The sequence below is a fragment of the Taeniopygia guttata genome, chromosome Z (genome assembly GCF_048771995.1).
Source record: "Taeniopygia guttata chromosome Z, bTaeGut7.mat, whole genome shotgun sequence".
In the NCBI taxonomy this organism is placed as follows: Eukaryota; Metazoa; Chordata; class Aves; order Passeriformes; family Estrildidae; genus Taeniopygia; species Taeniopygia guttata.
This window is the reverse complement of record NC_133063.1, coordinates 78,455,408-78,478,545: the sequence shown is the minus strand read 5'-3', so window position 1 is coordinate 78,478,545 and position 23,138 is coordinate 78,455,408. Positions and strand designations below refer to the sequence as shown.

General features: G+C 39.7%; 1 protein-coding gene across 10 annotated transcripts in view; it reads left to right on the top strand.

The window, feature by feature from the left end:
* The window catches only part of MARCHF3 (membrane associated ring-CH-type finger 3), a 65,988-nt gene that overhangs the window by 41,358 nt on the left and 1,492 nt on the right, over window positions 1-23,138 (top strand). For 9 of the 10 annotated variants that reach the window (XM_072922932.1, XM_072922929.1, XM_072922927.1 and 6 more), the window contains 2 exons: window positions 12,160-12,369; window positions 16,914-17,565. In XM_072922932.1, coding sequence (XP_072779033.1) covers window positions 12,160-12,369; window positions 16,914-17,072 — 369 coding nt within the window. In that variant the 3' untranslated portion in view covers window positions 17,073-17,565. Of the gene's footprint in view, window positions 1-12,159; window positions 12,370-16,913; window positions 17,566-23,138 lie in introns of those variants that run through there. The other variant, XM_072922928.1, reaches the window with a different exon arrangement.

The window sequence follows — 23,138 nt, the reverse complement described above, 5'->3', positions numbered from 1 at the left end:
GCTTTAATTGAGATAGGCACGCACATTTTGTGCCTAAGCTTTCATTCTTCCTCAGGATCCCCCACAAAAGGTGCATGACGTGGAATTTGGCACAAGTCCTGCACCCAGAGCAGGTCCTGGCCAAATTGGATGTGGTGCTGGCCAGAGCTGCTGATGATGGAAGGAGTGGAAAGCAAAGCTGACCCTGCCCAGGATGGGGCACTGTGGTTGCTTGGTTGTTCCCTGATGAAATGAGGCTTCTTTTTGGCAGAAGCAATAATGAGTAGTAGAAACAGCAACAACTATATTTAGAGTAATAATGGTAAACCTGCCAGTTTTTTTCTGTTTGCTGAGGACAAATGAAAACCCTGAGCTAGTACATTTCTGATACATAGCTAAGTGGTTTTAGCTTTACAACTCATTATTTTCTGACTTCTCAGCTACTTACACCCACAGTATTTCAGTGCAGAAATCCACAGTTGGGTGCAGTTGCTGGAAAGATCATAAAAACCCCCAATTCTTTGTGATCTTATAAAGGGAATATGTTTTCAGTTTAGAAGGAAAATGAAGATGTACTTTCAAAGCTGAGAGCAGCAGAGATGAGCTGTATGCCAGGGGACAAATTAAGCAGAAAGATAAACAAACTTCTTGATTTCTGTCAGTGTAATTTAAGTTTGTCCTGGATGTTTGTACTTACTTAATACACAGTGCTTTGAAATGCAAAAACCTCCCCATGCAAATAATTGCAGCAAAAATCTGAAACTTCCCAAAGCAGGACTAAAGCAGATGCAAGTTGCCAGATTCCCTCGTCTTCTGTGTCCTAAAAGCACTTCCATGCCTGTTTCTCTGTGTTACCCAGAGGGTGAGGGCATGGAAGCAGGTTTATCACGTGTAGTAGGACCATTTCTCACAAAAAACCTGCTGAAACATTTGGATGAGTGACAAGCCAAAGTGGCCACCTGCTTTTAACACCTCAGAGTGTGTAGGTTTTGGAGTGGGGTGTCAAAGTTCTCTTCATTTAGTGAGGTGATTAGTTCTCCAAAGATTCCCCTCACCTCGATAATGGAAGAGTAAATGGTACTCCTCTCGCTGGAGGTGAGTGATGAGTTTTACCAATGCATTTCAGTAGGTCAAGAGGGGCTATTGTACTCATAAAGTGATTTATAGAGCACAGACTCTAAAAACCTATCCAGTAACTCCTCAACAGGCTCTCTCTCACAGAGTGAGCATATCCCATTCAGGGATCAGTGACAGGTAGTAAAGAAATGCTCAAAGCAAGCAGTCATCAGATTGATCTTTTCTCCATGAGACATTCCAACTGGGGTAGGGGGGGAAATATGTATTTCTGACTATTCCAAAATGTATTATACTCTTTTTCAAAGGGAAAAAAAAAATCCAAACAAAAAACCAAAATCACAACAAAAAAAAAAAAACTCACCAAAAGCCCACCAAAACCACAAAATCCAACCAACCAACCAAAACAAAACAAAAAACAAACAAACAACAACAAAAAACCCCACAAATGGCATACCAAAAAAGCCCCCAAAAACCCAACAAAACAAAACATCACAAGAAAACAAAAAATAGCAATGCTATTGTATTTTCTCCTCATCCCTTCACTAGATTGATCACTATTTCCTGGTGGCTTAAGCATGGGTGTGGAAAAAATCTATTTCAATGGGAACAAACTGAGACACTTTACTAGGCACATTTCTTTTATCTAGAAATGTCATATGTGAATTTATTCCTGCTGTTAGCAGGAGAGGCTGCAGCAACAGTGAGCTTGGAATGGAGTAAGTGGTGTGGCTGATGGCTCAGCCAAGTTCCTTCCTCCCTCTGTCCATCCTTATGGAAGCAGCAGAGGAGTTGACCAGAGACAACTCTGTGTTTCTCCTTTGCCTCTGCCACAGGATTTGTATTTTTGTTGAGGGAGAATCTTCTCCGTGGAAATGCACAATGTGCTGAGTCTTTGATGCCCAAAACCCAACCAGAGCAGCAGGCAATGGTGTTGCAGCCTGCCAGGCAGATCCAAACCCTCAACAATAAATTTGTGATGCTTCTGGGCTCATTTCTGGTTTTGAACTCACATTATTCTCCCCAGAAAATTGTGTTTCCACATTGGGAATGTGCATCAGGCACTATGGTGGTGATTAAAACCCTCCTTTAGCATTCACAAGAGTGCAAAATTCAGAGGAGTCAGGGTCTGAACCCACCCCTTCTACCTCCTGACAAAAGAAAGAGAAATCTATAATCCGGTGGCTGATATGCACAGAGCTGATATTCCTTGTGACAAGCCAGCAAGGACCTCAAAACCAGCACAGTGAAATCCCAAGCTGCAATAACTCCATTACTGACTTTTATGGACCTTCCAGTTTGATATAAGCTGTCTTTTTAATGCAGCCAATCCACAGGAAAAAAAAAAATCTACATTAGGAATGTGTGGTTATTATTCATGTAGCTGCTTTTGCTGTGTTTCAGCATAAAGATTAGTCAAGCTTTATGTAAGTATTATGTATCATCTTCATTTCAATTTCCACATTGCATCTGTGTTGCTTCCATTTGGCTCAGTGGAGAAGCAGGCACAAAATGCAGCAGTACAAATATATTTATGTGCAATAATAAAATGTTAGAGAACAGCCAGCTACAAAATAAAAATGGTATAAGAGTATTATGTGACCATATAAGTCAGGCTTGTATTGCTTGTAAGTTACTTACATGTTTTAAACCAACCAGCATTTGGTATCTGTTGGTTCACTATTTTTTTTTATTTTTTGCAAACAAACAGAAAGCACTTAATTAACAATACAAAGCTCATAAGCAAAACAGCGTGACTAGGAGAAAAAATAAAGTCAGGATAATTACAGCAATATTGGGCAGAAATTAACTTCAGTTTTTCCCTGCTGTGTTGCTGGCTATACAGCTTATATGAGTAAGGTAAAATAAATTTAAAAACCCTCTAAAATGTACACCTATGCATGAAGTATTTAAGATGAGCTTACATTATAAATTAAAACCTCATGAAGCCTTACACTGAAATATGAATTCATTTCCTGTGCAAGACTTTGAGTCACGATGTTTTTATCTGTTGGGATTATTTTTACTTATTTTTCCTCTCCACTGTTCAGTGAAGCAAGTCATTAGCATTAAATTACTGTAACGAACAGACACCGGATTTGCTGCAGGTAGTTTATAAAAGGATCACACCTCAAACCAGAAGGAAAATAAATGGTTCTTCAGCATAGTCACCTACCAGGAAAACTTCAATAAATCAAAGTTTGGAGGAACTGCAGCTGTCCATACAGCATATTAAGGCTGGGAGCAGATAATTAAGGTGTGTCCATCCTCTTTCCTTTCTTGACCCAAAAAGGGCAGATTAAAAGGGCAAGGTGATAGAGACATTTTTGTATGTAATTGTCTTCTGCTGTGAAAATAATCCCCCTAAGACCAACTCATGCAGGGAGAATTTGAAGCAGCCATGTAGATTTCCAGTAGAAGTATGTCTGAGTTAAAGAAAGTATTAAAAAAAAAAAGTAATAAACTTCCCAGCACAGATTCAAAACCATAAACTCTCCAAGATGCATTTTTTTAAAATCTATTTATTCCTAATGGAGTGAAATCCAGAGGCTAAACCATTATGCTCTTTCTCCTTTAAAGAGAAATTAGGTAGCTGTTTTATGTTCCCTGCAGAAAGGATTTGCTACAATGCACAAATCTTTCTTATAGTACTGGCAGCAAGAGTGCAAACAACAGCAACCCACTCCCCATAAAAAAAATAAAAATTTAAATCACTTGTCAGTGAACAGACTAGTTCAAACAATCACATCTGTAACTGCTCATTCCTAAATTTATAACAATCAAGGGCAAAAAAACTCAAGGAAAGTTCCCAGGAGAAAGTAACTGAACAATTAGATTTGCTTCAAAAATGAGCAAGATAGGGGAAAGATGCTGGAGTTTCCAAAGGCACATCTTCTTTTCTTCTAGACAATGGGCTTGGTGATTTTTCTTTGGACATCATGGTCCTGTAAAATAGTTCTGATCTATCTCTGTCCTTCCTGCTGCCAGCATTTCCTAGCACTGACAGGAGCCAGTCAAAATTTACCTTTTCTGGGAAAATAGAAGTGGTAAGATTTAATGCATCTGTCTTTATTTGTAGACCTATCAAGCATTTATTTTTCTATCATGTGTTTGCTTCCCATATATTTGAGCTTGTAGCTCAGGACATTTATAATGTCTTGAAATAAGTTTTGTCAATAGCAAATCTGCTTTTCTTTTGTTTTAAAATGGGAAATGTGATTTTTTTTTTTATTTTCTTGAATGCATATATTTGTCTGCCTAACTGAGAATACAGTTATCCAAAACAGAATGAGAGCATTGCAAATACAGACTGATAGAAAGAAACACGGCTTTTCCCATAGTTCTACAAAGTCTTTTTTTTTCTTTGAACATCGTGAAATGTTTTAACTGATACAAGCATCTCCAGATAATTGTATAAATTAAAAGTGGCTAGTAGGAAAACAGAACAGCAGTGAGCCAGACAAATGTTAAAAAAATTATACTATTGTGTAATTGGACCTGCTAGACATTTCAAAGGTTTTTATAGTGCCATTTAGCAAGCTCTGCTATTTGTTTTCACTGCCAGAGAATCACTAATCCTTTTTTGGAAGCTGAGTATTTGTAATCCAGAAACATGAAACCACATCTATGAACCACTGTATTAGTGCTGCTTGGTGGAGCTTTGTGTATCAGAATCAGGGGATGGTTTGGGTTGGAAGGGACCTTAAATTCCATCCAGTGCCACCCCTGCCATGGCAGGGACACCTCCCACTGTCCCAGGCTGCTCCAAGCCCTGTCCAGCCTGGCCTGGGACACTTCCAGCAGTCCATCCATCAAATCCATCTCTCCCCAATTTAGACAGAAGGCTGTTCTGGGAGATTCTTTTTGCAGAAAGAGACTCTAGGAGACTCTTTTTCCAGAAATCCAAGTAAATTACATCTATAGCCCTTCCCTTGTCCACTGGTGGTATCACCTCGTCAGAGAAGGCCACTGGGTTGGTCAGTCAGGACTTGCTCCTGGTGAGGCTGTCCTGGCTGCTCCAAATCCCCTCCCTGAGCTCCACAATCCTCAGCAGAGCTTCCAGAGGGTCTGTCCCACCACCTCCCCAGGCACATGGATTAATTCCACTGGGTGTTCCCAGGTTCTTCCTTTCCATCCTCTTTGAAGACAGGTCCAAAATTTCCCATTTTTTCAGCCACCTGGGATCCCACATGACTTTTCCAGCCAGAAGTTTTCCAGTGGCATGGACAGTGGCTTGGCAACTCGCCCAGCCAATTCCCTGGGGAGCATCCCATCAGGTCCCACAGAGCTGAGCTTTTCCAGGTTCCCCAGCTGGACCTGAGCAGGATCTTTCCTTTCAGGGGCAGAACCTTTGCTCCTCAGGGCCCATCCTGCTCTCCATCCACCTGGAGGTCTGGGATAAGCTTCCATTGGAGGCTGAGGCAGACAAGCTCAGGTTGGGTACCTCAGGCTTTTCCCCATCCCCTGTCACCTGCCAGTGTTGTTTGGAGTGGGGAAAACACCTTCTGTGACCTTCCTTTCCTGTTTAGTGAAGCTCTAGAACATCCTGGTACTCTTTCCTCCTTTTAGCTGTCTGTGCTGTGATTTACCCTTTCTAGAAAACAAAACAAAACAAAAATTAAAGTTTTATCATACACCATCCTTACAATGGAAAATGTAATCTTTCCCCTTTCAGAAACACGCAGAATAATGCAAAATTTATTTGCTATTTGAAAAAGAAGGCTTGGCTCATTGAGACATCCACATTTAAAATATTTCCTGCAATATAGGAGTCAAATATATGAGTTAAGTCCTGCAATACATGAGTTAAAATAGGGGTTAAACTTAAGAGCAGACTCATTTACAAAGAGGCCACAATATTGTCACAATAACATTATAGAGATCAAATAATTTTGATTCCAACTCTCAAATACACTCTTTGAGACAAAAGAAACATCTCTGTGAGCTGTCACCATGGCCTTTCTAAAGGCACCTACTGAAGACAATATCACTGTGTCAGTAACAGAATGTTTGATATAAGGAGGAGACCCAAAAACTGAAGCACAAATATTTCTTTCTGCCAAAAAAGTAACTGTCAAATGTTTGTTTTCCTCAGCAAAACATTAACCTGGGAAAGTTTCAAGTCATCTGAAATCTTTAATGACACTAAAAACAAGCGTTCTAGTCTGGGCAATTTTATATTTTAGTTACATGTAGTTAAGCCAAGTTTCAAAACATTTCACTGAAAAATGTTAAAATGAATATCTCGAGTAAAAATAATGTCAGGGGAAAAAATTTCCTGAGATGCAATATTTTGTGGATGGGCAATAAATGGGAAGGGGAGCAGCAATAAATGGTCCACCTGGTCTTTAAAAATATTCTTCATTCCAGAGAGATATTCTTTTAAAAGAAGAGCGAATATAAGCCTTTCAGTGCTTAAAGCCCAATGCAAAATGCTCCCATTGGTGGCTGCTGGTATGAAACCAGAAACCATAATAATTTCCATCACTTCAGCTTGTTTACAGCCTGCTTCCACCAGGACTCACTGCTGAGCCATCAGACTGAAAATGACAAAGCAAACTGATAAGTTTTGATGTGCAATGAGCTATTTTTTGCTCAAAGGACAATGCATTTAGGGGAGATAATTCCTTCCAGTCCTCCCCGCCCAGCTTCGTGGTGCAGCTCCAGTGATGTTAGAAATCACTTCTCCAAGGAAAATGAACTGAACCAGAAGGGGCTCTCCAGCAGAAGCAGATTGTAGCCTTAGGATCTGATCAGGAAGAGCACTGTGCACACACTTTACTTTTACATTTGTGAGTCATCTGACTGAAGTTAGACCTGCAGAGATGAGCCCAGGATCCGGCCTTTGGCAGTGGTGAGGCAGCTCAGAATCCTGGAGGTGTTTTACAGCAGTGCTCTGCTGACAGCTCATTTTGGTTAGGATAGATAAACTCAGGGACTCTCAGCCTCTCCAGGAGTTCTGGTCGTTGGTTGCTTCAATGATTTCCCTCTCCAATTTCAACTCTGCTTTTTGAAGTAGCTGCAGCAAATCCTTCTGTGTGCATTACGTGTATGGGGTGGAGAAGCCCCAGTTGTGTTCACAGTGTTTTGTCAAATCGAATGCAGTGCATCAAAAATCTCTTTCAGTATGTAAGCAAGCTCCTTCCCAAAACTATATCAGCTTTTAAGGGTTTTAGCCTAAGCTGCTCTTCTTGGGAGGCTGCTCCAGAGCTGGATCCTCTGAAGGATGGGGACTTTTTTTTCTGATTCTTATCCTAAATTTATCTGGGGACAACCATTATCCATCTGTTCTTCAGCCAACCTTGTCCCTTATCTTAGGTAACACTTACTTCACTGATGGCTCCCTTCAGTTCTCCCTTCTGGCTGACTCAAGATGCATTTAGAGAGTGACTTTGTTGTGAAAAATGTTAACCCCCATCTCTCTGAGGTGCTGGATTCTCAAATGGTTTCTTGGCTTGTCTCAGTTATGAGCCAAGAATGGGTTTTGCATCTGGTCCTGTGCTTAAAGTTCTTGAAATAATTTTTGCTGCCATTGCTGAAGTCCTTTTATGTAGTTACTCCAGCTCCACTTACCTGTGCGTCAGGAACAGAGAACACTGATCTCTTTAAGAGTGCCCTTCACAAAATGCCAGCAGGCTAGAATTTTACTTCAAACAACTCTTTTTATAACCTCCTTTTTTTTTTTTTTTTTTTTTTCCACCCTCCCCGCTCCCCTAAATGGAAATTATCACTCTGAGAGTCTGGATTTATTGCAGAAATAATTGGGCACATTGACACATTTTAATAGGACAGATTTCAGGGTGTCACAGTGCAGATCTGACAGTTTCATCTGGCCTTACATCTCCTTCTTGGCCAGCAGGGTAGTCCATACCATACTGCCACAGTAATTAATCAGCTCAGGGCTTTGTTAGGATCCCTGTGCGGGTATGAGCTGCACAAAAGGATCTGCTGATTTAGCTTTTTAGCTATAAAGTAACTTGACAGTGCCCATTCCATTCCCAAAACAAATGACTGAAACCTCGAAACTGAAGCAGATTTAGAAGCAGGTGTGCACTGCTTCAGGAGAAAAATAAGTGCTGTGACTGAAATCTGTACAACCACTGAAATTGCTTAATCTTTGCTTCTGACATATACTTCAGAGCTAGCTAATGAAATCCTTCCAGCTTTTTGAGGTTAGACTGTAGAATTGTGATGGCTTTATTTATTATTTAATACTACTCTTGCCTGTCACAGACTCATCTAATATTTGAATTACTTGGGTTTGACTCTTTGTTCGTGTGCCACAGGGCATCAGGGGCAGGGAGCCATCAGCCTGTGGTGCAGCTCCACACCATTTTCATCTGCTCAAACTTTCAATCAGGTTTGATGGCACAGTGAAAAATGCTGTCTTAATTCAGGTGCACTGCACTGTGTGTAGTGACAGTGACAAGGTGGGGATAACAGCACATGCCTTGACATCTGTGCTCCCTCCCCTGCACCCCTGATGTTCTTCCTCCTTGCTCTGAACTGGGAACTATTTCTTGCTCCACCTGAGGTGCACAGGTGCCAAAATTTTGGAGTTTGTCCTGGGAAAGTGGTGAACACCTGCAGTTCCTGTTGAGGTCAAGGAGAAGTGTACAAATGCCTGGCGTTTCTCTTCCAAGTTACCTTTCAAACAAGTGCTTTCCACAAAAACTTTTTTTTTTTTTTTTTCAGTCTTTAAAACCTTTAAAAGCACAATCTCTGCTGTGAGGTGCTGTCAGTTCCTCTCGTTTTCTTGGTGGTTTCACATTGCAGGAGCTCCTGGAAATGGAAAAAAGGGGAAGGTTGCAATCAGACTTTTCAAAAGCAACCAGATAAAACCTGGAGCTGTTATGCATAAACCCTTGAGGGTGTTTATAAATAAATGGACTGAAAGCTCCAAGGAAAGCAGTGTGAAACTTTTACTCACTTTTCAGCGTTCCCTTTAAAGTTTCAGTAAAATAAAAAATATGTAAATGCATGTCCCCTTGTTTTGCACAAGCTCTGCTGAAGAAAACTCTGTTGTTGTCCCCCTCATGCTGATGGGGTGGAGGGGTGAGGAAATGGCTGTGTGGGGACTTAGCTGCTTCTTGGAGTAAACTGACCACAGCTGGTTACTATCTCTCCTGGTTAAGAAGAGGAAAAATACAGTATTGAGCCTCCCTCTTTAATTGGCACCTTCCCAAAAAACTTCTTGCTCATAGTAATATGTAGCTGGTTTAAAGTGCTTTGTACTTCCCTAGCATTTCAGAACTATTCAAGCAAGTTTAAAGCCTATATCCTGAAAAAAAAAAAAAAAAAAAAAGAAAAAAAGAAAAAAAAAAGTTTATGAACGTGTTTTTTGTGTTCTAAATTCCTGAGTTGCACATGAGACAGAACTTCTACTGCCATGTGTAACACACTTGGGGAAATAAGAGGAACAAAGTTTTTAGGGATACATAGGCTCATCTGGTTCTGGTGGCCCCATAAAAGGGTGCTGTAGAGCAGGTTTCACCAAATCCTGCATCTCACACTGCCAAAAAGTACAGGGCTGGATAGTTTTCCTGTTCAAATATTGTGTGATGCGATTTGGTTTGGCTTTTTTTTTTTTTTTTCTTTTTGATTAAAATACCTCAATGTACTGTTGTAGAAATTTCTTTCACCTCTGTTATCCCAAATCCTGTTTATAGAAATGTGGGTGTGTGGGCTTGATAAGCTGTTCAATCCTAACCTTTGCTTCAGCAGCTGACTTTCAGGAACTCTGTTTCTCAAGATTAATACCCTCTTAATAAAAATAACCTTGTGTGCATTGAACTCTGCTTAAATGTGGGGGTATCTGAAAACCTGTTGAAAATGGCTTTGCAAATGTTATGAGCAGAATGTAAAAAAAAAAAAAAATCCTAAAGTAGTATAGAAAATGTTAAAATATTTTCTGCATGCTCCTTCACACATTAAGAAGGGAGGTTTTCAAAGAAGCCAGTGGGAAATGCTAGGGGCTGCACTACATAAAATACTTCTCAAGGCAGCCTTTACCACAGCTAAATAAATGATATGGTGGGTACAGATAAAAGTGGACACCAGCAGGAAGCAAGGGAGAGAAATTCAGGTCTCTAGTGTTGCCTAAAAACAAAGGAAAACCTTGCTAACATTATTAAGAGTGATCAGTTCTTTAATGAAAGCTTTCAGATGCACAAAGTGTAGGTATGCAAGTGAGTGATTCAGGATTTCTACAATTTTAATAAGGTTAATTAATTAGTACATTTAGCAGGTGCATGCAATAAGAGACTTGTTGTCCCAGGGTCTGCTCCTTGGAGTTTGTCCAGGGAGTTCTTTGCTCTATATTTTGTGATTAAAAGCAAGATATCCTGGTTAGAAGTTCCCTTCTTGAGAGTGAGACTAAACAGAATTCCAAGAACGTGTTGTAAAGGGTTGGCTTCTTATTCTGAAATGTGAGAGGGGGCAGGAAAAGTGTTGCTGATGAAGAGATACAAGAGTTTGTGGGATACAAACTTTTATATACTATTTTAGGGAGGCTAGTAATGTGTACTACAATGATTGGGTTAAAGATCACTTAAACAAACTTACGCATTTTAAACTTCTCTTGTTGCAGAAGTCTGATGTAATTTTCTTTTTCTGGTAAACCTGTCTGAATCTTGCAACCCTCAAAGTTCTGTTTGCTTTTGACAAGGCATGCTGTTACCAAATCTCTTATGTTAACCAGGTCCAATGTCCATAATTTGTCGTGTTCCCCAACATTCCAACCTTCTCCCCCTTTCCTTTTGACCAAAACCACTCCTTTAATGGCCTTATTAATTAATTTATGCACAGATTGAAAGGTAGCATGATTAATACAATTAGCACATACATACCTATCCTAAAAAGAATCTTTTAGTTAAAAAACTCCAGCCACTAAAAGGCTCAGGCTTGATCTTTATAAACTAAAAACATTCCTGATGGCAGCCACATTACTGTATTTAGAAAGACTGCCAGAAGCATAATTGTACCAAAAGGTTTGATTCTTTTACCCGGGGTGATAGAGAGAAACATTTAAAAATTTTAGACTGATTTCTTCCTGTGTAATTAAAATTAACATAAAAATCCAATTTCACAGAAAGCGGGAACTTTAATTCTTGGGGCTGCAAGGGTGTTTCAGGAGGGTAAGGGATCAAATTTGATGTGATTTGATTTGCTTTCAAAATTTTTAGTGTAAGCATTAGTGTAGAGCTCTGGAGGAGCTATAGAAAAGCACTAGGAGCTATAGAGCTATACATTAAAAACCTACAGATCCATGAGAGGCATCCTGGGGGACACTGAAAGCTGCGTCCTGCACCTGCTTTGCATTCAGTGCTTGAAGGGGTGGGTTTGTGCTTTGAGCTGGGGGTAAAGCATCCTTGATTTATTAAAAAAATATGGATATTGATCTAGTATCGATATTTAACTGTGACGGACAAAAACTCTCTAACAGTTTAAAGTTAGAAAGTGTATGTTTATTCAATGCTGAGCAGTGTGCGGGATAGCTCCCAAATACACACTACACCTTCCAGGTGATTACAGAGTCTTTTTATCCATATAAGTATTGAATATACAAAATACAAACACATATTCATAATTTTGGTACCTCCCATTTCCCGCTTCATAAGCTAATCATTCCAAAATCAATTAAGCATGCGTAGTTTGTCCCTTGAAATGGGTTGGTGTCCCTTCCATGGGGAGGAGTCCCAAAATGAGGAAGTCAATGAAGTCTTCCTCCTTCTGACCTTTCTACCTTTTCAATGCAAGTATGACAAATGAACTCTTGGTAGAACTCCCATTCCTTGTCTTCAGTTGGTTTCAGAACAGAGGAGGCCCACAATTGTCTTATGTTCTAAAAGCTATTTGTCAGTTTCTATATTCTTCATTATAAACCCAGCTAACTAAACATTGTGCTGACAAGCAATCAGTTATTAGTTAAGTACTAACTCTTAACTTCATCAAGGCCTACTCATTTATTATTCTTATTTTAATTAACTCTAGTAAGGCTTATTTCTAACTAAAATCTTAGCTCCTCTAAAATATCTTTATTCCTTAAAATTTAAGTTTCTTCCTCCCTGTGCTGACACCTGCCTTGCCTGTGTTGTGCCTGTGCAGTGGCTGAGGAACCCGGGCCCCCAGCACGAGAAGAGGACTCTCTTTGGGGACATGGTGTGCTTCTTGTTCATCACCCCGCTGGCCACCGTCTCCGGCTGGCTGTGCCTGCGAGGAGCCGTGGACCACCTGCACTTTAGCAGTAGGCTGGAAGCTGTTGGCCTCATTGCACTCACTGTGGCACTCTTCACTATTTACCTCTTTTGGACCCTGGTAAGTATCACGGCTTTTATTTGACTCACAGGGAAAAAAGGGGAAAGAGCAAGCAGGAAAATTAATCGCACGGAGCGTTGCTTCTGTTCGCCTCCTTTGCTGGTGAGTGCAAACCACACCTGCAAGAAACCTCTTGTTTCCACAACATTCAAGCTCCCTGGAACTTTCTGGAACACCAGAAAGACAGTTTGCTTCTGGGTAAGGTTTCTCAAATCTCAAACACCAGGGGGACAGTAGGAGGGAGGCAGGGAATTGGCACGGGGGAGTTGAAGACAGATGCTGCAGTGTTGGAACCTTGGTTACTGAGAATTTTGGACTTTCTGTGCTGACCCCCAAGAGAACACTGCATTTGACCTGAAGAAGGATTCAAAAATTAAATTATAGAACTAAGATTACGAGTGCGTAGCTTGAGTAAAAGTGTGTAATATCACATAGTAGAAAACATATAGTTTGATGTTTTAGTTATAGTAATATGTATAAAATACTATAGAGATTTTAGGGTGGAGACTAGTCCTTCTTCTTCATGAGCTTTGGTAGTATTGTGTAATTAGATAAAAAAGCCCACATTGCAGGCCACAAGGTGTTAGTTATTAAGTTAAAAATAAAAGTAATTTAAATGTAATTTCTTAATTAGACAGTTTGTCCTTAAAAAAACTTGTAAAGAGAGAGACACAGCTCCATTTTTAGTTTGTTAGAGTGAAGTACTGTAGAACTCACAGTTTGTGTGACTGTAATATAGATAAAAACTAATAAACATCTGAGTCTGAACAAAAAATACCGTTTCATACATTGAATCCCAACCTTAACAAAAAAACCCCAAAGAATCCACACTACAGGGGGGAGTTTCATCAAATGTGATGTGCAAAGGGTGAAGGCACAGCACACACACACAAAAAAAAAGATTAAGTGAACAACGTGGCTGCCACAGAGGACTCAGATTTTATTCTAATGCAGCATCTTGCCAATTTTACAATTCAGAAGTATTGGATGTGGAGAAAGTCAGAACACACACGTGCCCAGGTCTGTAAAAACACAGCCGGCTTTGCAGTGCAGGTTAAAATGCATCCTGCACCCCAGCACGAGTCACCCTCATGCCAATCCATCCCGAGTGCCACTCGCTCCGTGTCAAGGTGTTGAACTGAGATAATTTACTGGCCCCAGTGCACTGACAGGCAGCTGGCCCAGCAGAAATGAGAAGAACACAGGGGACAGCTGCCAGAAAGGGCATTCAACAAGCCACGGTGTAGCAGCTCACCGAAAAGCCCGGGTTAATGCTGGTTTTGGCATTTCACACCCCTTTTTGTGGGGCAGGAGGAGCAGGGTGGGTGCCGAGGGGCAGCGCTCACAGCAGTGCACTGGGATGGTGCCAGGCTGTGCTGCTGGGGCAGCAAAAACCCAACGTGCCCGTGGCATGGCCACATCCCACAGGGTCAGCACACAGCTCTGCCCCTCGCTGGGTATGGCCATACTCCAGCCCAGACACCTTCCTGCACATTTGGACACCTGTAAGTTGCTGAGGAGGCGGCACTTCTAAAAAACTGCATTGGTGGAGCAAAAAGCCCCCCTGTGCTGAGGCCTGAGGAAAAGGGGATGTGAGGGGAACACAAAAACCCCACGGTCCCTCACGAGCATCTCCAAGAAAGCTATAAAAGGGAAATTTCATGTGGACTTTTGTGAGCCCTGTGTCACCCACAGGGGAATGCAGGCAGTGCTCGACAGGAGGGAAATCTCAGAGTTGTGCCTCTGCCTCGGCAGTTCATCTTTTTTTTGTTGTTTCTGCTTTTCTGTGAGGCAGCAGCACTCCCCTGAGACAGGCCATGTACTCCAGCAGTGAGGCCACACTTGCTTTTCCTGCAGTGCTGGGTGTAGATGTGCCTGGCAGGTATGCAAGCAAATGTTGTTCAAATTTTCTTTGTGTATGGCTGTCTTAGAAACCAAAATGCTGAACAATTTACCTAACACACTTAATTCACCATCACCAAAATCAATGGGAGTGGTTAAAAGGTATTTTTTCAGGTGGGTTTAATTAGCTATGACACGTGGACTTATCCAGCCTTGCTTGTTAAGACTACTGGAGCATCTCAACTTTGGTTCCTATACCTGGGTCTTGCATCAGAGTAAGAGGCAAAAATACCTTATATTCACTTTATAAATTTTATTCCTTCAAAAGCACACACAGAAATGTGCTATTGGCTCTTGGAGAACATGCTAGTGATAGTGAGCCTGCTGTAAATGCACACCTTGATTGATTTAATTGAAATGCAGTATCTTTGATGCTCACTCAGGTGTCTAGAACTGTAATTCCATTTTAAATTGTTATTTAGGGAAGTAGGAGATGGATGGGCTAAGGAAGAACTGTGCTCACCTGAGAAGGGCAAGACAGGAAGGCCTTTAGGGAAGTGAATCACCAAATTATTGAAGCTGGGAGGCACAATAACCCTCCTTTCTGTGATGTAGAAAAGCTCCAGCCTGAGTTTGCCTTGGGGAGGGCTCCAGGCTCCCCTTATCGTGCAGGAAGGAATGGTCCCACACACAGAAGTGTTAATTTCATCGAATACTTCAGCAGCACATGCCTTGTCACTTTCAGAAGTGGGAGAATCCTGTTCCGTAGCCATGGCTGTGCAGGGAATAGGAATAGGTTCAGTGTTGTGGGTTAAATCACACACACGATGATACAATATTCTTTTAGGTCCTGGGGAAATTAAGAGAACTGAAACTCTGTTTTACTTCCAGTAAATCAGCTTTCCTTCTCTGGTGTACAGATTATTTACACACCACAGTTATCCCAGCGAGCAGTGAACAGCAGGGATGCTATTTTTGGCATCCCAGAAACTGTTTTATCCCTCTCTCTAAAACAGACAAGTTATCCATAAAACACTGTTGCTTTTTACTCTGTATGTTTAACACACACACACACAACAAAAAAGGTACCTGGTCCTCCCAAGAAGAAAGCGACAGACACAAAAAGGGGATTGTTACTTTAACAATTCAGGGCCACACTTTGCTTTCTCTTGTGTGACATACTTGCCTGCAAATGAAGCAGCTGTTATTTGAAGAACCTCATATTGTGCTGCTTGAAAACCCAACCCTCTGTTGAGGCTGGGATTGAAGGTACTTGAGACAATAGTTCATGTTCAGACTCAGGTGTTTATTGTTTCTTATCTATTGTTTCTTATCTATGTTATAGTCTCATTACTGTGAGTTCTGCAGTTTTTTATTAACAAGGTACAAAATGGCCAACTATCTCATGTTACAAGGTCTTTTAAGGCTAAACTATCTAATCAAGAAATAACACTTAAATTATTTTCTCTTTTAACTTAATGACTAATCATTTGAAGCCTGCAATGTGAACTTTTTTGTCTACAATTATAAAATACTACCCAAACCCATAAATAAAAAGGAAGAAGATAATAAAGAAGAACAACTGTCTCTACCTTAAAACTTTTTACTTTATATTTATTTCTATATTCTAAAAGCCCAAAATCTAAGTTTGCCACCCTGTGATATTACACATTTCTAACCAACTACGCACTTGTAATTTTAGTGCAATTAATCAATATTGGAAGACCTCTCCATAGCCTCAGGTTGAATCAGTACTCTCTTGTGGGTCTGTGCCTTTCAGCACAGAAGGTTTAAAATTCTCAACATCCAAAGTTCCAGAACTAAAGCAAAGCTTTATACGTTTCCCTCAGACAGCTATGAAAAGATCTAATTAAAAAAAAACCAAAAAAGTATTTTTTAGCCCTTGTAGGACATAATTGAAAGGTACATTTCTTTAGTTTCTTTAGTTAAAAGCACCCTTTATGCAGTAAGGAAAGGATACAGTGCATGAGGTAACTCCTGCCCACAGCTCAAGAAGAAAACAATAATCACTTGGCACATTTCTCTCAAAATTTACAGTTTGTTGTAAGTTTTTGTTGGTTTTTTGTGGTTTGGTTGTTTTTTTTTTTTTAAATGCACATATACATCCTCTTACATAGCTACGACTCCCACAGCAGTTGGCTGCCACTAAAACAAGTTGTAAACTATTTTTTAAAAACATGAGGCCTAGCTATCTTGCATCTCCACAGAAATCACACATTTCTCTTCCACATAAAGGTTGAAATTACCTGAAAACAAACAAAAAAAAACCTGTCAGACACGATCTAAACTGAGCACGTAGTCAGCTCATTGTCTCTGTGCAGGCCCAACTTCGATGCATTCAGCATAAAGCATTACAAGGTAGAGCACACCACCCTGCAAACAACTACATTTTTGTCAATTTAGCAACTTGAAGCAAGAGAAGATATCCCAAATTCTCATTCCATGTGTGCCAACAGCTCTTGAGAAAGGCAGAGGCAGGATGTCTGATTTTTCAGGCTGTGAAAAAGGGAGAATGGGAGTCACAGGCTGCTTTTCTTTGGTGTGGCACCTTGGGGCATGGTGGGTCTTCTATTTTCACCACTTCACACCCATTCTGTCACACTGGAAGGCATTTGGAGCCCCATCTGAGTCCTTGCAGGGTGGCAGTGACTGAAGGTAGCTCGTGTCCCTTCTGTCCCCAGGTGTCCTTCAGGTACCACTGCCGGCTGTACCACGAGTGGCGTCGGAACAATCAGCGGGTGATGCTCCTCATCCCAAAATCTGCCAACGCCCCCTCCACCCAGCAGTCCCTGCTGGGCCTGCAGCCCCTCAAAAGGAGCTCCAAGGAGACAATCGTGTGATTTGGGGTGCAGCTGCACACTAAAGATATTTTTCTTTCCTCAGACCCACCGGGGTCGGGCAGCGTCCAGCACCCAGGAATGTGCAATTTGGATTTACAGACTGACTGCAGAGGGATAAATCACAGACAGAATTCAAGTCATGGATGCTGCAGTCATTTGTGGCATTTGCTAAGCTGCCAAACGAGTTTAGTTAGCAGGGACCCTATGGATTCTGCAAATATGTTAATTGTTGCGTCATCGAGTGATGCAAACTTTTTTTATTGTTTAAAGTATTAAACTATGGTAATTAACAATGCAAAACAGGTTTAAAAAGTGCTTTGTTTTTATGATTTCTTGTTCCTACAGTACTATTTCTTTGAGGAGCTGGACAGTAACCAATATTTATTTCTGCTTCCTAAAGCACAGCAATGGCATTTCCTCATTTGATTTTATCTGCAGGTCTATTATACCAATGTTTTGATTATTAAAATATGTGTGTAATGAGCTCTACAAATTGGCACATTATTTAAATGCTACAAAGTGATTAGAAAATTGAGTTACCCATTTTCCTATTTGGCAGGAGAGGTCTGACAGGAAGATTCTTCAGTTATGAATCTAGCATGTGCAAGAGAAAAATTATACAAATTGCAATAATCTTCCTGTCAAAAGTATTATAGCACATAGCACTCAGGAAAAAAAAAAAATTGTACTTTTCAACGAAAAACTACCACATTCTTCAGTGAAGTACACATTCTGCTGGTATGAATTCAAACTTATCCAACATATCCTGCATTTATACCAGGCTGATTTTAACTCTACTGCTTACTTTTGTATAGGGAAAGCTCTGCATACATAATAAATGAGATCATCAGATAAGTTTTAGGAAGCAGGGACTCATCTTGAATGAAGAACAGCATTATTTTAAAGCAGCAGAAACTCCAGCTTGACAGGTAGGATTTGGCAGAGTTTGCAAACCCTGACATCTCATGGTAGCACTGAGACAAAAAAAAAATTAAAAATATTTAATACAGTCTTCTGTGATGGCCAAATTGAATCTGGAATGTAAAATCAGACCTTATTCCTGGCTGACTTTATCTGCTTCCCCTTGGTTTTATGCCTAATTCATTCAGCAATTTTTCAATCCCAGAAGAGACACACTTATTTTAAATAACTATACAAAATCTCATTACTAAATGCTGCTAGAATTAGAAATTGGTACAGAGCCCCTCTGAACAGATGAATTTCATAGAATTGTGCATGGATGGCAATACCACCATGTGCTTTGTTTTCCAAAAACTGCAGGAACTGAAAATCAAAAGGAAGACATAGCAGGAAGGCTAATAATTTGTTATTCATAAAGTTCAAGGTATTATGGGTATTTACCACCAGACAAGAAGTTATTTGATGCTTTGTGTGTGTTCTGTGGGAGGGGGGAGAAAGCTTAGTACACAAAGCCAAATCTGTTAAATTTCTTTATTCTGTCTGTGGACCAGTCTAGCTGTGAGCATGTTATTTAACAATGTTCTTTGTAACTGTCAGTCATGGGGATAGGAGAATCATGGGGATATAAAGCAATAACAGCCTCATTCCAACAGAAAGGCACTTACACAACGAGCCAAGGTGTGTATAGGAAAATCATGAACCTGCAGATCTGTACTCATCAGTCTGACAAGGCTGGGGTTGTTCATCTTTGTCTGTGAGTAACTGCTTCTCTTACAGAGAAAACTATACAAGGCTCTGAAGGATATCACAATCTCTGTGATAGCCTAAGACCTGTAGTGCTTTTTTTTTTTTTTTTTTTTTTAATACCTCTTCCCAAAGGCAAATAATTATTTGGAATGAAGACCAAACAACACTTAAGCAGAATTCCAGATTTAAAAAATAATATCTGCTGGCCAGGGGCAAAGAAATAAAGCAAATCTAGCAGGGTCAGGATGCTGTCAGTGTTTTAATGCCTACACCCATACTTTAGGTAAGCTTTCTTCAGAACTTTATTACTGCTCTTGAAATCTTTGAAAGAATTGTTGTTCTTAATGAGTGCTATTGTTGGCTTTACCTCATGAAACCAAAAATCAGGGTGATAGGCAATTAAGTGGCAAAACATTAAGGAAAACATTTATTCAAATGAAGCTGCAAGGTCTATGCACAGAGATCAACAGAGTCTTGGCCCAGCTCATTTGTGTTATTTTTTTTTCTTTTTTTATTTTTTTTGGGGGGGGGGGGGTTGGTTTTTTTATTTTTTTGTGTTAAAGACATCTTTACTCACCTGAAGAAAGCATACTGAAGCAGAGAGAGATTAAAAGTATGGTCCAGTTTAGCACACACATCACTAACCCAATTTCTGTGCTTGATGCAGCTGCACAGCACAACTGTCTGGTGAAGTGGCAGTAGTGTCCTATGGATTTTCTTGAGGAAAAAAATGGCAGGAGAAGTCCAGTCAGGCACTTAACATTGCATTAAACCCATGGAAAAAAGTATACTTGTATTCTTCCTTGTTTTTCCTAAAACACAAGAACTGGGAGGTGGGAGATATTACTTCTTAATCCCACTTCTGCTCTAAATATTTACAGACAGAAGGATCTCCCAGAAGGCAGCTGAGTTTACTTTCATGAGCTGATGCTGTAAATGCCACACCAAGCCCAAATTTCCATAAAAAACTGTATCATCACAGCAAATATTCTACAGTAGCAGCAACATCCATTTCTGTCTGAATAAAAGTGACAGACAAAATTTACCACAGCAGAAACTGCAGCCAGCAAAGCTCCTGGCAGTACAATGACACCTTTGTCATGCTCTCCTTAACAACCAAATTAATTAAAGAACATAATTAATGACAGGATGACTGACCACCTTTTTATCTTTTTTAAATGTCACTCAACTTCTCTCTCAGCAACTTTATGCTTTCTTCTCATGCAGCTGATCTTGTCATTGATAAGAAGTTACATGGAAGGAACAGTACTCAACAGTATTTGAGCCAATATTTTAAGTTGCAAATGATAAAAGCAGCCTCTTGTGATTCAGTGTGATGAGTGTAATGAAAATGAGGAAGTTTTACTTTTTTTATAGAGTATTTTCCCTGCAGGACTTGCCTATCACATTATATGAAGATTTAGAAATACCCCAGCTTTCTGTTCAGCTGGAAAGAAAGTTGCAGAGTAACAGAAGCAGTTATTAAAGATACTTCAGATTTTAGTGTTTGGGTTTTTTTTTTTTTCCGTTACTAAGCTGAACAGTTCTGCCAGACTGAGACCTCAAAATGTCGTTTACATTTCCTTTCTTTAAACTGGCTTTGCACCAATACAAAGTCACACAGGGCAAAGTGACAACTCTGCATTAAGGGACCCAGAGCCAATAAATGCAACTGGCCTTTGATGCAGTGGGTACCATCAGAAAGAGGTTTGAGAACAGATATTGGGACAGACTCTTGCACTAAGAGAGCTAAAGAAGCTCTCCCTTTGAAAAAAACAAAAACAACCTGTTAATAATTAAAAATCTTTACTTGTTACTTTTTGTGAAATGGAGCTTCATTTAACACAGAACTGGTTAATTAAAGAAGCATTTTCCTTGCAAGCAGAACTGGGCCTTGCCTCCTTACTGACAATTATTGGGTATTCAAAAGTATCTTCAAAGATACCGTGCAAACTCATAGAATCACACAATTTTTAAGGTTAGAAAAGATGATGACCCCTCCTGCCCTCCAGCAAATCCAATTTAGTGTTATCCAGAACTCAAATTTTGTTTTCTCCAAATTTGCTGAGGAAACACTCCAGATCAATAAAGATAAATGATAACCAGATTTCGTCCCAACACTGATGGTGACACCTCACTGATCCACTCTTGTTATTCCACATTTCAAAATTAGTTTCCCATGCATTTGTACATGAGGCAGCTTTTTCAAAAATCAAAGGTTACATCTTTCAGTCCTTAACCTGCTTTCAGGCACTGAATCTTTTGCTAACAGCCTCTTCCCCACACCCGCTTGTGGCAAGGCTACAAAACACTTGTGCTCCCTTTGGTGTTAAAACATTACAAAACCAAAGGGAATTTATTCTAAGTGTACCACATACTTCCCCAGTAAAACCTGTCAAAGTAAAGAATAAATGTTGATATCCTATGTCCAACATGCCCTTAGAAGCAACAACAAAACACACCAACCTCAAAAAGAAGATGCTGCAGTTGCAGGGGAAATCAATGCTATAGTTTAATTCCATGGCTTCTGTTATTATGCAGAAATAAGGACTTGCTTGCCAAAAATAGTATTTTTTTGTTCTGATAGTGCAGAACAGCTATGAAAACTCACATCCAAGAGTTAATTTTTAGTTGTATGAAAATTCTACCAATCAATCACCTTAAGCTGAAATGTGCCTTCCTTTATTAATGCCCCAAATGCAGCTTTTCTTCAGGGTAATCACAGTGTTTTTATCACACAGAATTTCTGTATTTATGCAAACATGCTAAAAAGAAACCAGGAGATCAGCAAAAGGCTCTCAGCAATAAATGCACACCAAGCAAAACCTGAGATAAAATAGCTAAATTCTGCCATAATCCTGTGATGGAGCTCTTTGAGTATTATAAATAATGAAGTGTGCCAGCGTCTCCTTGATGTCCAGGAAAGGCTAAATAAGCATTCACATCCATCACACACAACCTCCACTCCCTTTCTAAAAAATCACCAATAATTACAAGTTGTCCTCTTTGGGACAGGGGCTTTAAGAGCTTTTATTCTCCATCAACTAATCAATTTCCTTGCCTGGAGGAAAATCCTTCACAGTTATCATGTGGCCACTTCAGTAAAAGCAGCAGCATTTAAGTACAGATACAACTTACAGTTTAATATGAATATGAAACCCAGTGTTTCACAGATAAAAATATCCTTTCAGTCCAGAAACCCCCAAATTAGTATCAAAATGATACACTGATAAGGCAAATTTTAATTGAAAAAATTAAACTAAGATCGGCATTTAAAATTGCATTATTTATAGAAGGAAATTAATAATTAGCATCTGTTGAAAATAATTTGCTTATTAATTTCTCTGTCCATATTCTTCTGCTGCTTAGACAAATGTGATGTACGTAAATAATGAACAAGGAAATACAAACCAAAAAACAATCTTTAGCATCATAAAAATGCTAAAGCACGCTGTTAACAGCATCATAAACCAATTTGCACCAGTTTTGACTACATTATGGTTTTTATAATGAACACTAGAAAAAAAGAATGCAGTTTACAGGTTTGCTGCACAGGTCAAACCACTTTTTTCCTAAATTCTCAATCTGTTTCTCATAGGAATGAGTGTATTTAAGCAGAAACATTTCTGGTAAAGTGTTTATCCAGCTACAAGAAGTAAATTGCTAAAGAGTTTTCACCTGCAGGAAAATTGAATATGCATCTAATGCCAGAACTAATGATAATCAAGTTACAGAACTTGCAGGGAAGTGCAGGAAGTGTTGGGTTGTTGCTGTACAATATTGAAAATTGAAAAAAACTAAGCAAAACAAGACCTCCACCTTGTGGCAGGATATTTCACAGTTGTGTTTCTCAACGCTCCCTTTTTCTAATCTACAGGAATTCCTGCCACAGCAAAGAAAAAAAGCAAAATTGTTCTAAAATCTGCATTTTTACCACTATCATCGAAGAACAAGCTCTATAAAAGCTATAACCAAGAATGTGATCATGCAGGAAGGCTCCTACCATAACTTAAGAATTGTAATTCAACCCCTCCCTTTTTACCTTCTGCTGGCACATGGTTGAAATGCCACCAGAAAAGGGCTCATCCAAGGTGAAAGACATGTAAAAAAAAAATCTTAATTTTGCCATTAGGAAAAAAAAAAAAGTCCAGTCAATTAAAAAAAGAAAAAAAAAAATTCCAATCAATTTCCAAAATTCTGGCCATGCATTTGAAATAATACATTCAGGCTGTGTCAAAGATAACTATTTTACAGCACTTGTAAATTTCTCTTTATGTTACTGTGCTTGCTAACATTGCTTAACCTGGTGCTTGCAGGATGCAGTAAAAGCCAGTCCAGTAAGAACAGAACCATGAGCCAAGGTGAGCACAAATGCAACAGTGCGAATAAAGCTCTAAA